The 22774-nt window shown below is 41.4% G+C and overlaps 2 protein-coding genes across 11 annotated transcripts in view; one reads left to right on the plus strand and one right to left on the minus strand.

Annotated features, from left to right (window-relative positions):
• Nucleotides 1–1445: 1445 nt before the first annotated feature.
• Nucleotides 1446–22199, minus strand: slc38a2 (solute carrier family 38 member 2). 3 transcript variants are annotated; one of them, XM_061761818.1, is made up of 16 exons: nucleotides 22041–22199; nucleotides 10334–10441; nucleotides 10161–10242; nucleotides 9956–10071; nucleotides 8641–8714; nucleotides 8472–8564; nucleotides 8173–8245; nucleotides 6205–6287; nucleotides 6069–6127; nucleotides 5757–5921; nucleotides 5592–5671; nucleotides 5361–5461; nucleotides 3163–3287; nucleotides 2930–3071; nucleotides 1999–2096; nucleotides 1446–1902 (listed from the first exon to the last, which is right to left on the minus strand). In XM_061761818.1, the coding sequence occupies exons 2-16, from the start codon at nucleotides 10438–10440 to the stop codon at nucleotides 1795–1797; spliced, it is 1506 nt and encodes a 501-aa protein (XP_061617802.1). In that variant the 5' UTR covers nucleotide 10441; nucleotides 22041–22199; the 3' UTR covers nucleotides 1446–1794. The 3 variants fall into 3 exon arrangements, with proteins under 3 accessions (XP_061617802.1, XP_061617801.1, XP_061617800.1); XM_061761817.1 differs by lacking the exon at nucleotides 22041–22199 and adding an exon at nucleotides 20172–20195; XM_061761816.1 differs by lacking the exon at nucleotides 22041–22199 and adding an exon at nucleotides 11416–11695.
• The window catches only part of LOC133471818 (amphoterin-induced protein 2-like), a 66813-nt gene continuing 56536 nt past the window's right edge, over nucleotides 12498–22774 (plus strand). For 2 of the 8 annotated variants that reach the window (XR_009786369.1, XR_009786370.1), the window contains exons 1-2: nucleotides 12952–16871; nucleotides 19699–19812. The gene's annotated coding sequence lies outside the window, so the exon portion shown is untranslated. Of the gene's footprint in view, nucleotides 12634–12951; nucleotides 16872–16965; nucleotides 19813–20025; nucleotides 20415–22774 lie in introns of those variants that run through there. The other 6 variants (XM_061761814.1, XR_009786368.1, XR_009786372.1 and 3 more) reach the window with 6 other exon arrangements.

Genomic DNA, 22774 nt, shown 5'->3' on the forward strand with positions numbered 1-22774 from the left:
CGGACATTTTTAACATTGACTATGCTATGTATGCTCATTTTTAGTCTGGCTGATTTTTATGACAATACAAGATAGTAACACAGTATACCTTAAACGTCTTTTATGGCGGCAGCTAGCTGATCAGCCACCAAAAGCCTTTCTGCAAATATTCATATTTTGTGACTCCATTCATGACCTTGATTATGGATTTTCATTTGATCAAGTTTAAAATTAAGAGTCGTGAGAAAAATCACTGACGTGTAACAAAAATAATGCAACCAAACAGGCCTTATTATAGAGGATCTTTGAATTTAATTGGACATTAATTACAGGATATACATGGTGTTTCATTGAAACAAGAATGTGACACTGGTGGGCAAAGCCCTCTTTACCCCCAAGCTCCGTAGATGCTTGACAGACTCTCCAACCAGGGGGCTCAGAAAGGGGTACAAGGTGACTTTTACGTTCTCAGTGGCGTCGACATGTAACAGAATTTCCACAAAATTGACAGTAGGACATTTCAGTCAGTCTTGACAGATGAACAGTTGAAGCTTTAACTTTGCTGAGCAAATTAATTCCAAACTCCCCAGTTTTTGTTTTGTTTTTGGTTTATTATTTTTTTTTTATTTTTATTTTTTTTTTAACAGCTCCAATGCATCATTAAAAAAATCAAAGTCCAAATTAAAAAAAACAAACACATATATACAGTTGAACTTGATATATGTACATGTATATATACACATACAATATCATATAAATATAATAAAATATTTTACATGAATTTCACGGTCTTCCATAAATAGATGTTCGACAGTTTGGTGTTGAGTTAGTGTTCAAGACTTTTTCTTTTGGTATTTTTGCTTGTCAACGTGACGTGATTTTGTTTTTACATTTGCAAGTTTTGACAGGCGTTTCTATGACCACAATGTGGTCAAATTCAAAGCATTCTCCCAGAAAGAAAAAAATAGTTTTTTTGGGCCGCCTCTCCTCAGACGCGTGCAAACTACTCCAACATCAGCAGTTTCCTAAACAGTACAGTTTTTTGTTTTTGTTTTTGTTTTTTTTAAGAGTCCAGTGAGTTACTCTACAGCTCCCAGTGTTGGTGATAAAAAGGCAGGTTTTGTTGTTTTTTCCCATTATTTTTTTTTGTACAAGGAAAGGTCACAAATACTGGTTCGGCGGTGTCATAGGCCCTGATCCATATATGAAAACAAGTCTGGGTTTTCCACCAATGTGCTGAACAATAAGTGCTTTTCAGTACAGTGTACAAATACGCTCTATGGGTATACGTTTGGCAAACAAAAAAACAGTTCCGAGCAAGATGAGCAAAGTCTGTTGCCTCTTGCGAATGTTTATTTGAGGTGGTTCGCACCGTTTTGTCAGCAGGACTTGTTGACGTGTGAGGTCACAGCCGCACTCATGCAAACAGAAAACCCTACCTGAGTGTCAGCTGCTTATTGTTCCCCCCCCCCCCCCCCCCCCCCCCAACTCTCCAGACGACCTTGACCTGTTTCGTATTGTTGCTTTGAGGCACCTTCAGTTTTTCAGCTGTACCATAACTATGAAAACAATAACATTAAGGGTAAAGACAAAGAAGTTATATGAAGGCCCCTAAAAAAATTTTTTTAAAAAGCAGGGAAAAAATAATCACCATACTTGTGGTGTAGACAGAACAGCAAACTGTACAAGTTCGGGTGTACATTCTCTCGGAATGGCATAGTCTGTCTCTCAGGCAAAGCAAAGCATCAAGTCTTGTGTCTTCGTTTTAAAATTTGATCTTCATTAGTTTGGTGACCTCAATCCAGCGCCCGACCCTTAGTGTCCGCCTGGGTGTTCCTTGGTGGCATTGTGGACCCAGTCGAGGATGATGAGGCTCATGCTGCCGATCATGACCACGAAGCCGCACAACAGGAAGGCAGTGGCCTGAGGGGAGGCAGAGACAAAAAAAATCCAGTTGAGCTTGTTTGCACTCGCTTAACGTTGCGTAGCATGACAAGGAAGTGAGTTTTCCAAACCTACCCCGATCTTTTGCACAGATTTCATCGACTCCTTCTTGACCAGTTTGATGTAGAAAGCCGAGGGCAAGATGAAGATGAGCATTGCGGCAGCAGATGCACCTGTGTGAGCAAAGATCCTGAGATTTAGGATTCAACGCTCCAAGTACAAATATTTCGTCATTGTACTGCAGTAGATTTCTTTTTCAGGTACAGTGGATAAAAAGTCCACACACTTGTGTTGAAATGTTTTCTGCTATTAAAAAAATGAGACCAAGAGAATTAAAAACTTTCCACCATTAATGACCTATAAACTTTAAACACTCAACTCCTTTTTTGAAAGGGGATGTAAAAAAAAAAAAACTGGTTGCAGAAGTCTGCACACACTCTTACAACTGGGGATGTGGCTGTGTTCAGAATGAGCCAATCACATTCATACTCATTTTAAATGGGAGTTAGTCAGCACACACCTGCAACTATTTAAAGTGCCTCTGATTAACCCCAAATACAATTCAGGGGTTCTAGTAGGCTTTTCTTGACATCTTTCTAACAGAAGCCTGAAGGTCTTGTTCTTACACCAGTATTTTGAACTGTTCATAATTCCTTCCACCTTGACAAAGAAAAACAGCCCCAAAACATGATTCTACCACCATCATGCTTCATTGTCGGTATGGCGATGAGCAGTGTTCATGCCAAACATATTTGGGTATTATGAACCAAAAGTTGAACCTTGTTTTTAAAACTTAGCAAAAACACACTTGAAATCTCTCAGACACGTAGTAAAAAGGGGTTATGGTCCAATAAAATCAAGGTTGAACTTTTTGGCTCGTTACTTCTTTCAACCTTCAGAGATGACATTTCAATGTAAATGGAAGTAGTAGAAGAGTGAAGTCAACCAAGCTTGAGTTCTTGATTGACTGAGATCATGGGGTCATATAAGGCAGAACAAAACTCACCGATAAAGCCAAAGATGTCTCTAATCGTCGGGACGAAGATGACCAGGATGTTGGTGCTGGTTAGCAGGAGCACCGTGATGATGGTGTGGCGGATCCAACTGAACTTGGAGGCGCACAGGAACTGGTTGATGGAGGTACGGATCTGCAGGAAGACGAGGAATGTTCACATGAGTCCGAAATGGGACAATTTGTTTCATTTCTTCTTTTTATTTTTTCCTTTCAATGACACTTACAGGGAAGAGCACCACGGGCACGGTCAGGGTGACAGCGGTGAGCACAGCTAGGCGGACGATGAGCAGGATCACGTCGAACTCGTAGACCTTGGAGTAAGTGTGCAACAGCTCGGACTCTACGTGCACTATGGGTGGAGAGAGAATGCAAAAGCAGAAGATTAATTACTGTTGTCTTCGTGAGGGTCTAAGACACTTGTCATTAAGAATATTTTTAGAAAGAAAAACAAGTTTGAGAAGAGTGCATTGGAGGATGGATTATATTCCACAACCTAACAATGCTCCCCCTTTGAGATAAGGGAGAGGTTGCTCTAATCATTTTAGATGGACAGATGTTCTGAAGGCTGAAATTGACAGTCTTCAATCAAAAACATTTTGTGTGTTGTGTTGTCTTGTTTGAACAAGTTTTCTACATTTTGCCACCAAGAGGAAATGGACGCCATGTTCTGTTTTTGAAACCTGCGAAAATAATGTAATACTCTGGAGGTCAACATATGTGAAGCAGTTACACATTTAAAGAAGAAAAAAGTGTCCAAATCTCACCTTGGTGTTATCGAGAACAAAGCTAAAACCCATCAACATTTTCTTTACATTAAAAAGGTGCAGTCTTTGTTTAATTGTGTTGTTAGAGTATGCGGAAGCTGCTCTACAGTGATTTCCATGTATCCAATTTCACTTGATTGGTCCAAAAATGATTATTCAGTCACTCCAAATCGTGTCACTACAAATGCATGTTCATTTATCTATGCCAGCGATGTATAGTGACAAGCAGAACAATGACATTTTCTTCCAGTAGATAGCAGAAGGCGCAATTATTTGTGTTGTCAACCTGTAGCCATTAATATAACCGAGTAATAGATTTGTTTTCTACTAACTCGGCCCAAATTCACACTGAGTAAGTACATTTGTGCGGAAGATCATGATTTCAGTATATATACTCATTTTTCTTTGGTAGTGTACCGTGTGATGTAAAGTACATGTGTCTTGGCTCAATCAAGGTTGGGAAACACTGCTCTCGAACGTGCAGCGACAGCTCAGCTTTTAGTTCAAGGCACTTCTATCTTGTATAACCAGCTTGATTGCATTTGTAGGACCACTATCTTTCCCGCGTTGAACGGGAACACAAATAATACTGTGGTATGTTGGCATCGGGTGGCCTTTTTCACATTGTTGCATAACTCTCACCCTGAGAATCTGGTTACACTGTCATTCTTGTTTTATTTCATTTGTAGTGACAAGGCTACTCCCCTTAAACTTTGGATATTTGACATTTGGGATGTTGACCTCTTGTAAACTTATGCTGACATTAATTAACTTCCCGTTGGAAGCTCTTAGAAAAAATATATATATTTGTATGTACCTTCTCCTCTAGTTTCACCCAAAGGACTCATTATTACACTCGTATCTGCCAATTTCAACCACATTTCTAACAGTCTTCTAACAATGACAAGCAGCCAAGCAAATTAAACGCACAGCTGAAACTCTAAGTCCCAGAATGCACTGCGATAGCTGTACTGCAGTCGGTCGAATCTACGTTCGCGTTGGTCGGGAAGTCACTCGTTATCGCTCATGTCGCTCGTTTAAATCAACTCGAAGAGGTAATTATGACACACGGAGTATTTACAACTGAAATTCACAGTTATTTGTCATCGAAATTGTGTCCTGTGTACAAATTGCTAATTTAGCTTATTACCTTAGCCCTGTCGACAGGGGCTTAGAAGGGTCAAAACACACTTTTGACATTTTTAGACATATTTATGTTTGAAAAAATACTATTAAATTGGTCATTAGTGAATAAAAATAATTTAATTTCGACTAGTCTTTGCCTCTTTCAATAACTTAAATTTCCAGTCGGAAACAGGTGTTTCTGTCATCATTCATTTTTACACAGCTGACTAATTAGGTTAAATGAGATTTTCCAAGTTGGGAAAAGCTGATATATGTTTGCAAACAGCATATTCCACCTTTCATTTCCCTAAAAATAGATCTTAAAAAAAAAAAAAGAAAAAGTAAACGTGTCTGAGTCCCCAAGACCTGAATTGCAATAAAAACAGGCCATAAGGCTTATGTAACTGTGTCAAATCAGATTTGTTATTTTACAGATTGAAGAAATGTGATCAATTTGTCCGTTCAAATCAAATTCAGTCTGGATTAGCTAAACTGCTGCCTGAACTCGTGTTCACCTCTTTGGAGCAACTCACCGTTGAAGGTCAGATATCCGAAGAGTGCCGCCAGGAGGTACATGACGAACATGGCCAGGAAGGACACGTTGGCAACTCCTTGCATCCTTCTCTGGGAACGGCTGTGCGGATGGGGAGGGAAAGGTCCATGTTTATATATAAAAAAAACAAAAAACTGATAGGAACAAAGCGACCTGTATGGTCGGATAAGGGAGCAGCTGCGGTTTTTGGACCTATGTGAAAGAAACTTACTCTTTGAGCTCCTCGTACATGGGCAGGATTGCTGGGTGGCACACAAAGGCGAAGGTCAGGATGGGAACAGCGTAGACAGTCTTGGGAGGGGAGAAGAAAATGCACATTAAAAATTGCAATCTCTAAAATGTTCTAAAATAGGTTTACTTGTCATTGCGTTTATACCTCAGAGTTGAATACAAAGTATTTGGGCGTGCAGGCATCACTGTAGTCCACGGCGGTTGCATTGTTGGGCGATATGGTGGCGTTGTGGCCGTTACTGAATGTCTCGTTCTTGGCGTGGACATTGAAAGGAAGCGGGCACGGGAGCTGGAATTTTTTGATGATCACCTGCAGGAACAAATCATCATTTTAAGTATGCGTAAAGACTCAATGCCAAGTTTTTAAATAATAATAATGCTTGTTTATTGGCTTTTCAGCTTGGAAACAGATGATGTGGTATATGTGGAATGGGGAGATGGTGCTTTTTCCACTCACCACAATGAGGAAGAACACCATGCAGAGGAGTGACAGGCCGCTGGTGTATCCAAGGTAACCTAATGAGGAGAAGAGCAGCATCTATTTAAAAGACTGTAGAATGCCCTCTTTAGTTCATTCGATTGGTAATGCTTACCTAAGTTCCGAAGCAGTGATAGGGGCAAAATAATGAAGAGTGACACAAGTAGCACCAGGTAGTCTCCGTTTGTGTACCATTCACTGGAAAACATAACAGAAATAATACATTAGTCCCAATGTCCCACACTATCAATTGATTTTGATCAAACTCACTGACACAGAAAGTTACTAACTGAACAATTATTGTGGCCGTAGTTTGTAGTGGTTGACAATTGCAGTGTGTCGTATTGTGTTTAATTTATTTATTTGAATCCAATCACCATGTATCTCATTCAACTGTGCAAGTGTACCTCCTTTTGTATTTTAACCTATTCAGCTGCCTGCTTCCCGTAGGTCTTAACAGTTACTTGTCAGTTAAACTTCCTTTGCATCATCCTGTAATTGTAATATTCAATGACTATACACAAGTACAGTCTGCTTTTTAATGGTCAGCTCATTTTAATTATGACTACGTACGTGCGTACATGCATACACTACATACATTTACAGAGTGTATATCTCATCTCTCCTGGCTGTTTTAATAATAAATCAGATCTCAATCAGTGGTTCTGAAGTTGTAGTACCTCCTAAAAAAATACTTAGCTCCCAACGTAACGCCATCGTGGCCAAAATTAAAATATAGTTGTGTAGTAGGCCTAAGCGTTCATTGAAAACATAAGTAAATGTACACTACCAGTCGAAAGTTGAAGGCACTTTTCCATTCCATGGCGTTAGAAAGTGTTTGACTGGTGGTCTATGTTTAATATTATTGTAGGCCACTAAAATTACGCACTTTGAACATTAACACTGCTCTTCAACATAGGAAACTAAAGAAAGAATACATTTAAATAATGGTTCAATTAAATAAAGTTGACTAAAAATGTTACCTAAATAAAAGTGTCAAAACAGTTTTTAAAGATTAAGTGCAAATGCATTGTACCAAAAAGTTAAATACAACTGAATTGTACTTAGGCAACGATTCTTTTGCGTCCTATTAGAGGGAGCTACTAGTAGTACCGCACTTTGAGAGTCACTGCTCTAGATGTCTGCAAAAACGCCGCCGAAAATACCAGATACAAAGATGCACTCAGAGTGGCCGCCATCCACTGCAGGAGGGATGCGAGGCAAGCTCACGGTGAGTGAGTGAGTGAGTGAGTGAGTGAGCAAGCCAATCCCACGCACGCATGTACACACGCTTTCGTCTCCATGCGGCACCAGCTGCAGACGACTAAAAGGGTTCTTTGAAGGACTACTTGGAAAGATTCCATTCCCCCTGCCACTTAGCCATGTGCCTCCTCACCTCTAAGTGCACACACAATCTATCCTTTCACCTGTATATTACATCCCTATTACAGCTATATGCATATGCAACTATTTCGTACGAATGGACGTAAAGCAGGATTTTGATTGCCCGTTAGATTTGAAATTAAAATACTTTCTGAGAAATGTTCAGTTTTGATTAACACTGAATCAACTGCAGTGGTGTAAAAGTGCATTATTTGCCACTCTTTGTGGCGCTAGTAGTGTGAGTTGAGATTCTGAACTAAGGCATCACATACATAAAAATACCTAAAAGTGTCAGTAAATAACAATATAGGTGCCTGCTGTTAAACTAAATCAATATAATATTTAAAAAATAGGTGTATGCTGTTGGCCCATTCATTGGGCCTCATTAGAAAAAAGCATCACATATCTGACCCACAAAACTCAATTTTGTCTTTTACTGTGCGTTCCAACCGTTGTGCCGAAACGATTAAATTTCACTTACAGGAATAATTTTTTCTACAAATAATCATCAATGTATGCCAGCGACGTATGCTGACAGGCAGTACAATTAAATGTTCTTTCAACGGATGTTATAATTAACCACATTTTAACTCAAGATTGGGAAACACTGGTTCATTTGAATGATATTAAAACCACATTTTTCCACGTGTGTATGGTTGCTGGTGCCAGACTTGATTTATCTGGTGGAAAATGTACTCACCCATTACTTCCTGTAAAAGCCTGAATGACAATGGGGAGCTCGTACTTGACGATGAAGAGGTAGCTTGACATGGCTGAAATGACAAAAATAAAGCATATTTTTTATTAGTTTAGCCTTCAAGGTAGAGGATCCCAGGACAAAATTAGCTCGCACAAATATTTGCCGTGTGGTTCGCTTGTTCCGTGGAATTGGCACTGCTTGCAGAGTGACTCAAGTGATTACTGGAAGCTGCAGCCCTTTTCCCCACTCCCTTTTCCTTTACACAATCAGAGACTGAGTGGTTGTGCCATAAAGCTCACCTCCGATGTTCTGCATGGTGATGGAGCAGGAAGCGGCCAGTTTTCCGGGCATCCCGAAGGCTTTGTAGCCCAGCTGCTCGTACACCAGCGCACCTTGAAACGGGATCATCAGGCGTCAGGTTAAACTGCTGTCAAGATGCAATGTTTGGATTGTGAACTGTGGACCCACCTCCTTCATTGGCTGTCTTCAGCAGCAAATGCACAGAATATAAGGAGAAGATGGCGACGGCCACAAGGAGGATCCTGTAAAAATAGAGGGATATTTAGTGTGTTTAGGTAAAAATGGGGTTTATATGAGTGGATAAATCCATTTTTTTATCCGTTGCATGACTTCATTGATTAGCTGCGTGTGCTTGTTCTCTTTATTTCGACTTGTGCGTCAGCGCAGACTTTGAGGAGAGAGTGAGTCACATTCGTGGCATGAAGTCGCATCGCAAAGGTTTTCCTCTTAGGACTCTTCATATGCACTGGGGGTATTATTAGAATATGGAAATGAATCTGCAGTACACTTGAGAGGCAGAGCTTTTTACTGGCATGTGACCATCCTCTTCTCTGACAGTGGTCGATTTTAGATTGTGTATTTGTACATAGGGGTGGTAAATTTCCGTTGCAGTTCCATGGGAATTTAAGATGGGAAATTTGGGAAAATATTCCAAATTGGACATCCATGCAAAATATATAGCTCTCCTTGCCCACATGTAAAGGTGTTACAGCACCTTAATTGCTCTTTTCGCCCCCACTTCACGAAAGTGGCAGCGTATCCAAAGCTTGCTCGTACCTCAAATTTTGGCTCACAACACGAAGCACAGAATCGACCACGCGACGGCTCGTAAGTCGAAAAACCTGTCATTCCGTTCATTTGTAAATCATGGTACCACCGTACCTGCAAAACTCAGGCTGTTTGAGGTAGGATTATACTATAAGAGTGATTCTCCACGTGTCATACTTGTACCATTGGTGGAACTCGGGCTCCCTTTAAGTGGTTCACAAAAAAAACAAAATAATAAATCACTGCCTCAGTTCAGTTGTATTTAACTTTAGTATTTCTACTTAATCTTTAAGAACTCTTTGTTTTAAAACTTTTATTTGGGTACAATTTTTATTTAACTTATGTGTAATGCTGTCCATTTTAATAAAATCATTTGAGCACTGTACAGTTTTTTACTCACATATATTTATGCACAGTGTTAATGTTCCAACTAAAATTCCCAGAATTTTGCGATCCTATTCATACACCTAATGTTGTATCGTACGTGCACTTTATCCTATTGCACCAGCCACTTTTTGTAATCCCTGCCCTGTACAGAAACACGCCCTGATAGATAGCAGCCTTTACTCCCATCCATTCACTCAGCACACTGGCGGAAAAGCGCCTGCAGTACACTGGGCGCCTACAAAACCGCGTTATGAAAAAGTAAGCCACGTCAAGTGGGTATTTGCCTACTTTTGATGACTAAGAAAGCCCAGAAAGGTCATATACTTACACAAATAGTGCAATGCCAGTGTTGGCCATGGCGTAGGACAGCCCTAAGATTCCACTACCCATGATGGCGTTGCCCAGATTGAAGACAGACATGCCAAAGGAGGCATTGCCTTGGTGCTGTGGAAGGAAAAAAGCCCTCCTCAAATTAGGAAAAACAAAAGTGGGTTCTTTGCTTTGAACATTTAAAGGGCAGAAACGAGTCTTACATATTCTGTCTCATACTTCTTCTTCCCTGGGTTTTTGTCCGGGAGGAAGTTTTCACTCTCCGGATCCATGTCTGCATATTGCCTTTACAGGGAAAAAAATACATTCAGATTTTTGCTTAATTTACGTAGATGCTTGGATTGTATTCATTTTTTTGTTTGGAAGACTTCCTCACTCATTCAGTGGGACCTTCCTCGGACAATCTGGGTAGTTGTAGTCGTTGCTGTTGGTGCTGCTGTTGTCGTCTTCACGAGACAAACGGCTCATCTCGGTTTGTTTCATGCTGCAAGGGAAGAAATGACTCATTTGATTCCAATCATGAACACCTCAACAGCCCTGGGAATAGTCAATATTATAGTGTGCGAGCTCAATGCTGGGTCATCTGACTTTTTGGTGAAGGGAGGGGAGAGAAAGAAGAGTGAGGAGGAGGGGGGGGATGTGGGGAGGGAAGGGGGGGGTTGACGCACCGGCAGTGGAAAAATACCAGACCGGCTCTGAGTCCTCCCTACATCACCTCAGCCCCTCTACAGACGCTTAATGACAAAAAGCCGCAGTGTCGATTTTCCACAAAATTCTTTAAAAGCATAAAACAAAATAACAGGGCATGTCTACGCCTTTGCAGCACATCATTAGGACTCAAGTTACAATGTGGTGACTAAACCTTTAAGGTGAATTGCCATCTTCAAAATAGGATATCTTGTATATTTAGTTCATAAAGTACACATATGCGGATCCCACCCAAGTAGGCCACAAATTGTGTGCCCAGATCTTTTTAATCACATTATGTGTCATGACCGGCTCCAGTGGAAACAATGGCACGTGTTGTCCGTTTATGGGCATGGCTCTCATCTCTTTTTTTCCACCCACTTAAACCCTGATGCAACATCGCACTCCGATTAGACCTTTTTTCCTCAACATGCCACACGTCATGTATCATATCATGTGTATTAAGTCACGTCTGCAGCATTTGTCATCATTTTAACACCGCAACATCAATGACAAGACGTCTTTTTTTTTTATTCATTTCTTTTGAGACTGACCCAAGAAGACATAAGAGGCATTCAAATGGAAATAGTCCCATTTTTCCTCACTGGTTTAATTCTAAATCGCATAAGAAGACACCCCAAAATCCATCAATAATAATGATAGAGCAACAACATCAATTAATGAGTTAATTATAAAAAAAAAAATTATATGTATATTTTAAACCCTTGTCTTCATACGTCTGTTAAGAGCATGACATGCCGGCATTCTTACCTTTTGAGAAGATGTGGCTGGATACCTGTAAAATCCCTTCAAAAAATCAGGTGGATTTGATTCGTATGATCACACACAAAAAAAAGACTCCAAGAACTGACTGATCCTTGCAAATACAATGTTAATTAAAAAAAGAGGATGTTTGGTTATTGCCAGACACAAATTAAACAAATCAAAGAGCAAAGTTTGCTATTACAATACAGCGACTGATGCGTAAAACTGAGGTTTTTCTCAGGTCAAACTGAGACCAAATTAGCCCAAAATACAATGTGCACAGAAATGGACGAGTATTCTGCTACAGCGAGGGATGTGGGCTCACCCTTTTATAAAGCATTGGATCAGCCTTGGCATGGGGGAGGAGGTGGGGGTTGTGAAGAGTGAGGGAGGAGGGGTGAGTTTGCACTCGGAAGCGGAGGGGGATGAGTGGATGGGAGAAGGCATTTTACACACAGCCAGTGACGTAGGGTCTGTATACAAACACAACACACTGTGACCTGGAGACACTCCCCTTTTGGTAAAGGGCAGGAATGCTGTAGTGCACTACTGCACCATGGTATTCACATGTCTGAATCATGGGAAAAAGAAAGTCATCATGCTGCTGAATTAGAACGGAGGTGCGAAACATTTTGGGGGAGTTTAATTTGAAACGCTATCAAAGGTGAAGTAGTGACGGCCCGTATTTGTCAGTATCTTAAGCATTATCTTACAAATTGGATGATTAACTCTGAATTTAGATGCTGAAATTAATGTCAAGAAAATATCTCTGGGTGGAACTGAATTGGAGGAAAAAAAAACAACAACTAGAATTAGGTTACATTCTCCCTGCACATAGATCAGCCCAGTATTAAAGGTAAAGAGTGACCCCAGAGGCCGAGGTGCCTGTCGGTCCACATTAGGGCCGTGAGAGTGGAGCTTCAAAGCAAACCTCCCAGTCAGAAGGGGATTACGCGCAGACGCTGTCATGTGACGACGGTCATCCTGATCCTCATTCACACACTCTCTTCTTCACTTCTTGAGGCTCATTTGCTTGGAAAGCTTCCACAGCTCTGGTTTCTAGTTTATTATTAATGCGAGAAAATACTGTAACGTTGGTTAAATTATTAACTGGCATTTCCTCCGACAAAGGTGACTCATACTAAAAATACTACCACATGGACAATAATGGTAATAAAAACGTGAGACAATGGTGCCTTGAGATACAAGTGACCCAACCTCTAGGTGAGTTGTCGGTCGAGCAATTTGCGCAGATATTGCCTCTCCCAGTCGAAGTTTACTGTCAAACAAAACTTAAAACAAATAATTACACGGTGTGTATTTAAAACAGCCACGCAACATTGCCTTGTGCTAGCTTAATGCTAACTCACGGTGCAAAACGCCACAGACAGGCTAACGAATAGTCGCTGTGTTATTACTAGTGATGCACCATAAATCAACATTCTTGGCCAAAACTGATGACCAGACCAGAAACCAAAACACCGAAAGAAATGGTAATGCTAATTATTAGTACAATTGCATTTATGGTTATGACTGTATACTACTAACTTCATTAAATATCCTATCAAGTTTATTTTCATATCAGTCAATATCAATATATATCACAATATAAAAGAAATCACTTATTTCTTATGTTAAATGTTGTCTGTTACTGTTAACCTTTTGATTTATTTTCTGTTAAAAGTTGAACATAACATGGAACATTGTACAACAGTGTAAGACAAGTCAAACGTATAGATATTCATAAACGTGTAATCTGACCATGCAAAAGTTTTCCAGTTCCAATTTACGCTCAGGGAACTGGTAACGAGGGTCCATTAATCTAATCATCCATCTGAATCCCTTATTTGGAACTGTGCTTACCGGTAGGATGTCTTTTGCTGTACAATTGATTTGTTCTTTTCAGATTGGGGCAACTGTGTGTCTGGAAGGGGGGGGGGGGGGGGGGGGGGGGATGTCACACGACGACGTTTTTGACAATAAAGGCCCGTGTGCGGAGTTATTTTGGTTTTGTAAAGTCTCACAAGAAACAGATAAGTTTCCCATGGCTGCAGCTGGAGGCTACAAACATTAGCGCCGGCTGTGTCTCGCTGCTAATGTACCGTGTGTTAGGGGGTCAATTCAGAGATGTTTTTGGGGGGCTTTTTGAGTTTGGAGTTTGCACCACTTGAAACTTGAAAAATAAAGGATTTTTCTCCTAATTACGCTGACTTTTTTGTACAAAATCCTACTTAAGTCTCTATTCTGCAACTGTAACCCCTGCTACCTGCACTGTCACGCCATCGCTTTGTACTACATGTCTCAGATAGCCTGTTGCCCATTTATTACTCCACCTGCCAGTGCCTTCCTTTTACCAAACCACCTTTTCACTGGCACCGCTACCACCATCGCATCCGGTTAATCTTTTAAGCAGTATCACTCTAGGCCGTGCTATATATTCTCCGATAATAATCCATGCAAATGTGAAAACTTTTGTCTATACTTTTACCAATGTATTTGTTTTTTGTCCGCCCAATCAAAACCTATTAGCTCTTTTTCCGTAGACACGCTGCGCAATTTTTTTCTGTACATGCTGAACTGTTCTACATACTGTATGTGTAACCAAACTGATCACAGTAGAGAACAGAACAACTGTGCTATGATCCCAAAGAAGGATTTTGAAACGATAATGCAATGTCCTATGACAGCACCCGTTTGTGTAATTACGTACTGAAAGTTGTTACAGAAACCACAACCAAAGAGGAAAGTTTTCTTCCTCTCGTCGAGTAGTAATAGTAAAGGATAGTAAACCTGTATTAATTATTTACATGTTTTTTTTTTGTGCCCCTTTTTTAAGTTGCACATAATATGGTAATGGAAAGCCAGTTGACAAAGCAAACACACACAAGCAAACACAAGAGTATCCACAACCACAATTCTCTCCCTCCCAACTATTCTTGATTCTATTTTATAAGCCACAAATTTGTATGTTTTGGCTGTGTACGGGCCTTTGTTAGGGACTTTATCTCCTCTACCCAGTAGACCTAAGTCGGATCAAGAAAAGCGGAGCAGGGCTCAGGCCACTTGGTACCGGTAACCTCTCACCCACATACAGGATCAATCCACACTATTAGAATCGGAACCTGCATGAATTGGGATATCAGAATCAGAATCAGAATCATCTTTATTTGCCAAGTATGTCCAAAACACACAAGGAATTTGTCTCCGGTAGTTGGAGCCGCTCTAGTACAACAGACAGTCAATTTACAGAACACTTTGGAGACATAAAGACATTGACAAAAAACAATTGTGCAAAAAGATGCAGAATCCTCTAGCACTTAAGAGCAGTTCGAATGGCTAATATCGCAATAATCCGGTGCAATGACCATTGTGCAAAGGGCACTGAGACTTCAAGGAGTGTATGCGGTTTAAAGTTTTATCGATCCACTGTGCTGGGGAGGGGAAATAACAAGCGTGGATTCAAAGCAGGAAAATTGAGTCTCCCACCTGTTAAGATTTTACAACTGCCTTTTTTTTGACAACTGCGCTGTTCCGTTTTTGACTGATCCCTTGCGAGCAATACGGGTCACCAGAAGTGCTGCGTCTGCACGCTCCAGCTAATAATGTTGACGTTCTCTACCTGGGAAGTTTATTAAATAGCAATGTCATGGTCTGTGTTTTGGTTTGGGTTGTGTTTAGTTTTGTTCAATGTTTTCCTGTGTTCCATGTTTGTCGTGTGCTCATTAGGTTGTTGTGTCCACCTGTTCTCGTCTACTTTGTGTCGACCAATCAGCTCTCTCTAGCCACTCGTCTTGTCCAGGTGTTCCTCGTTGTCTCGTCAATTTGTTTGTATTTAGTTCCCTGGTTTATTTCAGTTCTCGTCGGTTCATTGTCGTTGTCACATGTCTCGCCATGTCATTGTCGCTCAGGTATTTCATCAGTCATGTCTTGTTGCTTGTTTTGGGTTCACTCAAGTGTTTCTTTGTTACTTTTGTGTTTAGATTTTGGACTTTGTTAATTTAGCATTTAGATTTTTTCATGATCTTTGTTTTCCTTTGTTTTTGGAATTAAATATTATTATTTTGAGATTCCCGCACTCCTGCCTTGCCTCCCTGCTTCCCTGCAATTGGGTCCACCATGTTCTTGCCTTGCGTTCCTCGCCTTCGCCCTAACCACGTACGTGACAAGCAAGGCTTTTAGCGAAATGTCGCGTGGATGCGAATGACTGCGCAGAAGCCACGGCGGGTTGAAGGAATGTTGACTTGTATGGGTGTGCCCGTGGCTTTGCATAGTCACTCAGCTTCAGAAAGGAAACAAACTGGGACAAGAAAAAATTGTTTAGTGCAGTCGTGGTTTAAGTCTAAACATACGTCCAAGCTATCAATATTTGCTGAACGATAATAACTAACATTCCCATATACTAACGTGACGATGCATTGGCAGCCAGGATAAAGCACTATTACTCTGAGTCTGTTATCAGTCTCTGAACTACACTTTCTGGGATGTTTTCATGAGAGGAATGTAAGTGATGAGTGCAATAATGAACTGCCTCCTAAATGTCGAAATTGGAACTAAAACTGGATTTCTTGAGTATTCATCTGAAAGATACCGTATGCCTTTTCTGTAATTATTTCTACACTGAACTTAAAAACAACAATTCTCAGGCTGCTGTCTTGGTGAAGGCAGACATTTTGATAGCTTTCCCCGATTGGCGCTCTTCAAAAGGTGCCTAACGATGTGGCTACAGAGTGTATGTTCACTTTAATACGTTGAATCCAATTGTCAATCACTTCCTTAGCTACAAAATTATCTTGCACAGCTGCACTGACCAGGTACTTTGTAGAACATCATATCTGTCTCCCACTCAGTCCCGTCCCCCCCCCCCGCCCCATGCTGCAATTGCACAGATCACTTTAACACACCCACCCCGCCAACCACCTCCAGCAAACCGACCCAGACTGCAATACATTCTCCTTCGAGCACAAGACGAGGGATTTTCTTGCTCTTCAACCTTCGTCACCCTGCCCCAACTGTGCGCTTTCTTGGAACACTGCACTTCCATTGAGGATTTTCGTTACAATATAGACAGCGGAGGTCTCATGATCTCCTGGCTTTATTCGAAAAATAGAGGTTGCTGGGTTTGTATCGACACAAGGTGTGGGCTAAAATGTGTGGAAAGGTACATTAAGTACAGCTCGAGATAGGAGAAACACAATGGCATATGAGTGAGATGAAATCATGAAAATCCACATTTTGAGCCTGCCCCATTCAGATCTATAAATGTAAATGCTGCTTGAATAATTGTACTCCTTTACCACTACATTCTGTTTTTTGCCCATATGTTTCACCATATTGTGTCTGTGTGCGTCGGTTTTTATGCTCTACATCTGGCCACAGGAACACGCCTGCCGTTTTTTCCACGAGGGACACAAAGGAGACTGGTGGGCATCAGACTGTAAAGCAAACAAGTCACCATAGTGGAAGTAGGTTATCTTTTGGAAACCTTGTCACGTCCCACATCCCTCCCCTCATGCACGTACGCACACACTCACACGGGTGCTGGGATGATCCTGAATCCCACGGTCGCTACGTAAACTTTTGTTAACGCAACAAGCCCGTGTAACTTAGGTGAGAAAGCCCATGGAGTTAAACAAGCATCAGAGGATTATCTGCCGTGTTTTGACCCATCTTTGAGTAAATGGACTTGTCCACGGATAACGTGACTATGTGTATGTCTAAAGCAGTGGTTCCCAACCTTATTTTTCTCCCTATTGTACATGAGAAAATAATTACTATACAATACAAAGCAACGTCATACAAAGGTTATACTGTGTACTGAAAGTAAAGCACAGCGTCTTGTGTGCGTTGGCGTGTTTACATGGTATGCATCATGCTACGTTTTACATTTTAAAACTAAATTGCACGTCTGTGAAACCAGTTAAAAATAAATGTCTCCTCCTTGTACATGGAAAGAGAGCTTCAACATTTAAACCTGCGCCCTCCGACCAAATGATATCTCACTGTGGCGCCCTTTCTACATGTTATTAAATTAAGCTTGCCCTGTGTCCAAATGTGCCACAGCATCTCTTGATGTGTGGGCATTACCTTAGTAATCCTCTTAGTGGTGGGAAAGTGGTTTAGCGGGCGCATTCTTTATGACAGGGGCACAAATTGGAGGGGGGGGGATCGCGTTAGCTTTAGGGGCCCCAGCGGGGTAAAGGAGGCTGCCCGTCTCGCTTTCCAAAAACTTTTCACCCGGGATGGCCCCGGAGCCGCCCTGTGAACCTGCTGACTCCCCGCTCTCCTCTACCATGGAGATTTTTGATACAGTGAAGCCCAGACAAAAAAGAGGGAGAACTGTGTCAGAGTTCACATTGTAACGAAGATTATTTATCGCTTTCATTGCATTATTTGTGCACAGTGTTTTGCGTTTCTAAATTACACCTTTCTTTTAAGGTAAGTTACAAAGTTTTGTTCCATCTTCATGCACATAATGCACTCATCGACCGCAATTTTAGGTACACTCGCTGTATCCTGTATCAAAAATGCCTTTACCAATATAAAGTGCTCAGCATTGATTACACTGTCATTAAATTTAATAACTACCTGTACATCTGCCTCCACCAAGAAGGTTATGTGTGGTGTTTATTTTTTAGTGAGCAGATTACATTCAAAAAACACTTAACTGAAAGAAGAACCCATTACATTTTGGAGTGAATCCAGGATATTACCGAGAGGTGTTTCTGTTAAAATAAAAATACCACTGCAAACTAAACCTAAAGTAATAAACATGAAGTGAAATGAATACTTCTCTGAGAGTGTCAATCAATAAGCATTAACTATAGCAGTCAGTGTTAGTACGAAACCGTCAGGCCTCAGCTCGCAGGCAAAAAAAAAAAAAAAGGAACGTCAGGAACTTCCTACTAGAACAGCTGAACTTCATTCGCAGTTCATGAGAGGCACTTTAAATGGTGGCAGGTGCGTGCTGACTCCTATTTAACACGAGTTTGAATGTTTAGTTAATTCTGAACACAGCCACATACCCAGTCATAAAATCCATCCGTTCTCCACACCGCGTATCCTGGTTAGGTTCGCGGGGTTCTGGAGCCTATCCCAGCTGACTTCGGGCGAAAGTCGGACTACGCCCTGAACTGGTCGCCGGTCAGTCGCAGGGCACGTATAGACACGGACAACCATTCGCACGCACATTCACACGGTCACTGACTGGGAACTGAAGCCACGCTGCCTGCACCAAAGTCAGGCGAGTGTACCACTACACCATTGGTGACTCAGTCATAAAATGTTCGATAAAATATATAATTTTTTTTCAATTGAGTTGCACATATTATAGGTCACATTAACGGTGGAAAAGGTTTTGAAACCTGACATTTCAACAGGGGTGTGGAGACCTTTTATATCCACTGTATATTCAGATCTTTGGACTAATTGGCTCCATAAAGAGAAGAGAGGTCAACTCATCTCAGTTTCATGGCTCCTGCTGCTCAGCACAAATACGGCCGGTGCTGGGAGCATTGCGAATTCAGACATTGCGTTGGGGTAATTCGGTTTCCAGGGCAGGGTAATGTAAGGAGACGGCTGTGGCACTGGAATTGCAGCGCTGTAGTGGCCAAGAGGATTCAGGATTCATACACACACATTCACTCTCGCTCACTCAACACACACTACTTAAAGACAGTGCTACTCGTGACTTATCAGCCTTCATTTAGCCTCCAGCCCTTGTTGTATCTGATGTAGGAGCTTCTCATCCCTTCCCTGTGCTTATTTTTTGCCATGTCAACCACGCGTCTAATACAAACATGCAGGGTAATAATGACAGAGCATCGTTTCACTTACGTACCAGTGACAATGCATCACTTTTAGGCTTGCACATTGGTCGCTACATTTTGACCACTTTCACAATCTAATGAGATATGATACAAGAGCTGTATATAAAGTCTGCTTTTTTGTTCGAACAGCATAAATCCAAAGTAAACTTAACACCTTTGTAAAGGCATTAGCACACCTCATGAGATTGTATATGCAGTCATTGTGATGATCAGTGTAGTTTACCTGATCATGTAAAAAAAAAAAAAGAAAAGTGCTGTTGTAGTGTGATGCATTAGTTTGACCACAAAAAATAATGCATTTTTTGTCATGGTGACAACATGAGCGATACTCGAGATGACCATCAGATATAGTCACATATTTGTTCTTTGAACAGATATGCGTCCCAATACCAGGCGGAGTCTCATCGACCCGCGATATTGTCTGAGTTCCTGTCCCCCCTCATCTTGTCTCTCCTTGTCTCAGTATGTAGTAATACCCCAACACAGGAAGTGCAACAACATTCTTTGGTTCTGACAGTTTCCTGTTGGCGGAAAGAGGCGGCGCCTTCGTGAAAAGCCAGGCGTCACGACCAGTAAGGTGAATACAAAAAGCACCCAAAATACGTTTAGAATTTGCCTTGGTGTCCATTTAAAAATTACATTCTTCCTGTGTGAGTTTTGGAGTATGACTCTTTAACTGACCATATACAGTATAGATAATAGCCGACAGTATATCTAATTACCAGTAGCATACAGTGGATATTGAAGGGAATATAGAATACTTTATATTCTAATGTGTAATTCTAACTAGTGTGGAAGAGAATGTGTATTGGAGTATAGGGGTATTTGGCCCCCATCGGGGGGTATTTGGAGACAGATCTCAAGGAAGAAAGGAACTGCGGGGAGCCACTATAAACATTGAATGCAGGAATGTGAGCCGACATCTGCAGGCGACACCTGGAGCAGAAGTCTGGAGCCAGATCAGATGGTCCGCAGAACAACGATGACGTCAGATTACGGACCAATCAGACGACAGCGATTCCATACTGGCCTGTTTGAAACATTGTATAAAGTCTGGGGTAGAGTCAGATAGTTCTTGTTCGACTACTTTATCTGCTAAGGATAAGATAGGGTAGTTACGAACCCAGAGCTCTGCAAATGTATAGACTCCTCTGTCAGGAATAAATTGGTTGGTTTTGATACATTGTTGTGACGAAGTTCTTTCACGAAAACGAACACGCTTGGAACCACGGGAGTTAGGAGATTTTAAAACACAGGTTCCTTCAAAACCCGCATGACCTGATCTTGACAGGTATGTGGTTCTCCAGAACTGGAAACAATATCAGCCATATTGATCCCCAATAGGAGGAATACAATATGGGGTTGGGCGAGGGTCGTCATCAAGCGTTGCTGACGTAATGGCGACATTGTGAACGCTGCTGAGCCCACGAATGCTGTCACCCCATGATGAGTAAGAATAAAGAGTCGATGTCCCATAACAATGTGTGCCGTCTTATTAATGCATGTGGCCACAGCTGCAGCATATGCCGCACATATAGGTTGTCTTACTTCTATTTTGTCCAAAGAGACGCTGACGTAAAGCAGGACCCGTCTGTTACCGCCCGTCTTCTGGAACAAAGCCCCGTTTGCTGTACCTTCTGTCACTGAAACATCTAAATGAAAAGGCAGGTCATAGTCAGGCTGGGCTAAGTGAGTCGCTGCGGCCAAATCTCTTTTAAGGTCGGTAAACAACTTCTCAGTTTTGTCACTCCAGTCCAAACTAGCATGGAGGTTACGCACGCCTTTGACCCTAACTAGGTCCCGCAAAGCTCGTGTTCTAACCGCAAAGTCAGGAATAAAGCCACGGGAATAGCCGCAAAGGCCCTTAAAAGAAAGCATTTCCTTAACATTAGTCGGTCGGGGATAAGTCAAAATGGAAGAGCGGTGCGAATTACTCAGGGTCGAGCCCTTCCCTGAGATCACCCGCCCCAAAAACGTCACCTGTCGTCTGCAACATTGAAGTTTCTTTTTTGACACCTTGAACCCCAAGGTTGATGCGCTTTTTCACCCCGAACTACTGCCATTGCCGTTGACACCACACAAATCTCATGAATTTTTCTCATCCATTCTTCATTCTCTTTTATTTTTTTATTCAAATTCATTTTCTCCATCCACCCTGCAGTGACCAACTTCTCCATTTCTTTTCCCTTCTGAATAACTACTCTTTCTTCCTTCCGAAACTCATCCACTACATGAAACAATGTACATTTCTGCCTTTCTATCTTATTCTCCTTTTTCCACATTATCCACACCCTTCTAAATTCTACTTGTTTCTTTTTATGCTTCTTCCTTTCAATGCCCGCTAACAACTGATTTTCTATTTCATTCCGCAAATTCTCCAATGACTTTTGGTAATCACTCCGATACCTATCACATTCATTACCTCGACACTCGTCTGTCCAATTCACAACCCTGAGTTTTGGTGGCACACTCATCTTGTTCTAAATCGGTTTTTGGGGGTCCCAAAATCCCCAACGTCTACCGAAACGTTACAATTTGAAACCGCGTCCGATTTCAAGTCAGTCTACGACGGGACAAGTAGGTACCTTGTTACCCTACTTCCAGGATTTTCTCTGATCCTGGTCTGTCAGGTACCTTGTTACCCTGACGTCGGGTCCTCCGTTACTCTGACTTTTAATTATGCAATTTTAACAACACAACGTCTTATTAACTATTGACAACAAAACAACTGTACCACAAGTCTCCCAAATTTCGCAATTTCCAATGTGCAGAATTCGTGATATTATCAAACAGGCTTCTGCTCACCTTTTTTATTTCGGTGCACCGGGGAGATTTGCAGTCCAACTGTATTCCTGTCCGCTCCTCTGTCTGTTTATCTGATGCTCTTCCAGGATCACGTCAGGGTCAACATTTGAAGGAACCTGTGTTTTAAAATCTCCTAACTCCCGTGGTTCCAAGCGTGTTCGTTTTCGTGAAAGAACTTCGTTCACAACAATGTATCAAAACCAACCAATTTATTCCTGACAGAGGAGTCTATACATTTGCAGAGCTCTGGGTTCGTAACTACCCTATCTTATCCTTAGCAGATAAAGTAGTCGAACAAAAACTATCTGACTCTACCCCAGACTTTATACAATGTTTCAAACAGGCCAGTATGGAATCGCTGTCGTCTGATTGGTCCGTAATCTGACGTCATCGTTGTTCTGCGGACTATCTGATCTGGCTCCAGACTTCTGCTCCAGGTGTCGCCTGCAGATGTCGGCTCACATTCCTGCATTCAATGTTTATAGTGGCTCCCCGCAGTTCTCCAAATACCCCCCGATGGGGGCCAAATACCCTTATACTCCAATACACATTCTCTTCCACACTAGTTAGAATTACACATTAGAATATAAAGTATTCTATATTCCCTTCAATATAATAAAAAGTCTAAACCCCTGTTCAAATGGCAGAGTTTTGTGGTATAAAAAGGACCAGAACACATTTTCCCACATTTCTTTGGGAGATTTTGTTCTGTTCCAAAGAAACCAAGATTTAAC

This window comes from Phyllopteryx taeniolatus, chromosome 22 (assembly GCF_024500385.1).
Source record: "Phyllopteryx taeniolatus isolate TA_2022b chromosome 22, UOR_Ptae_1.2, whole genome shotgun sequence".
NCBI classification, from domain to species: Eukaryota; Metazoa; Chordata; class Actinopteri; order Syngnathiformes; family Syngnathidae; genus Phyllopteryx; species Phyllopteryx taeniolatus.

Excerpts from the sequence above, each read along its gene's own strand:
- slc38a2 (XM_061761818.1), bottom strand. The coding sequence starts at position 10,440 with ATGAAACAAACCGAGATGAGCCGTTTGTCTCGTGAAGACGACAACAGC. Across the intron at positions 8,246-8,471 it reads CACCATGCAGAACATCGGAG|CCATGTCAAGCTACCTCTTC; the intron begins GTGAGCTTTATG and ends TTGTCATTTCAG. Across the intron at positions 5,672-5,756 it reads ACTTTGTATTCAACTCTGAG|ACTGTCTACGCTGTTCCCAT; the intron begins GTATAAACGCAA and ends TCCCCTCCCAAG.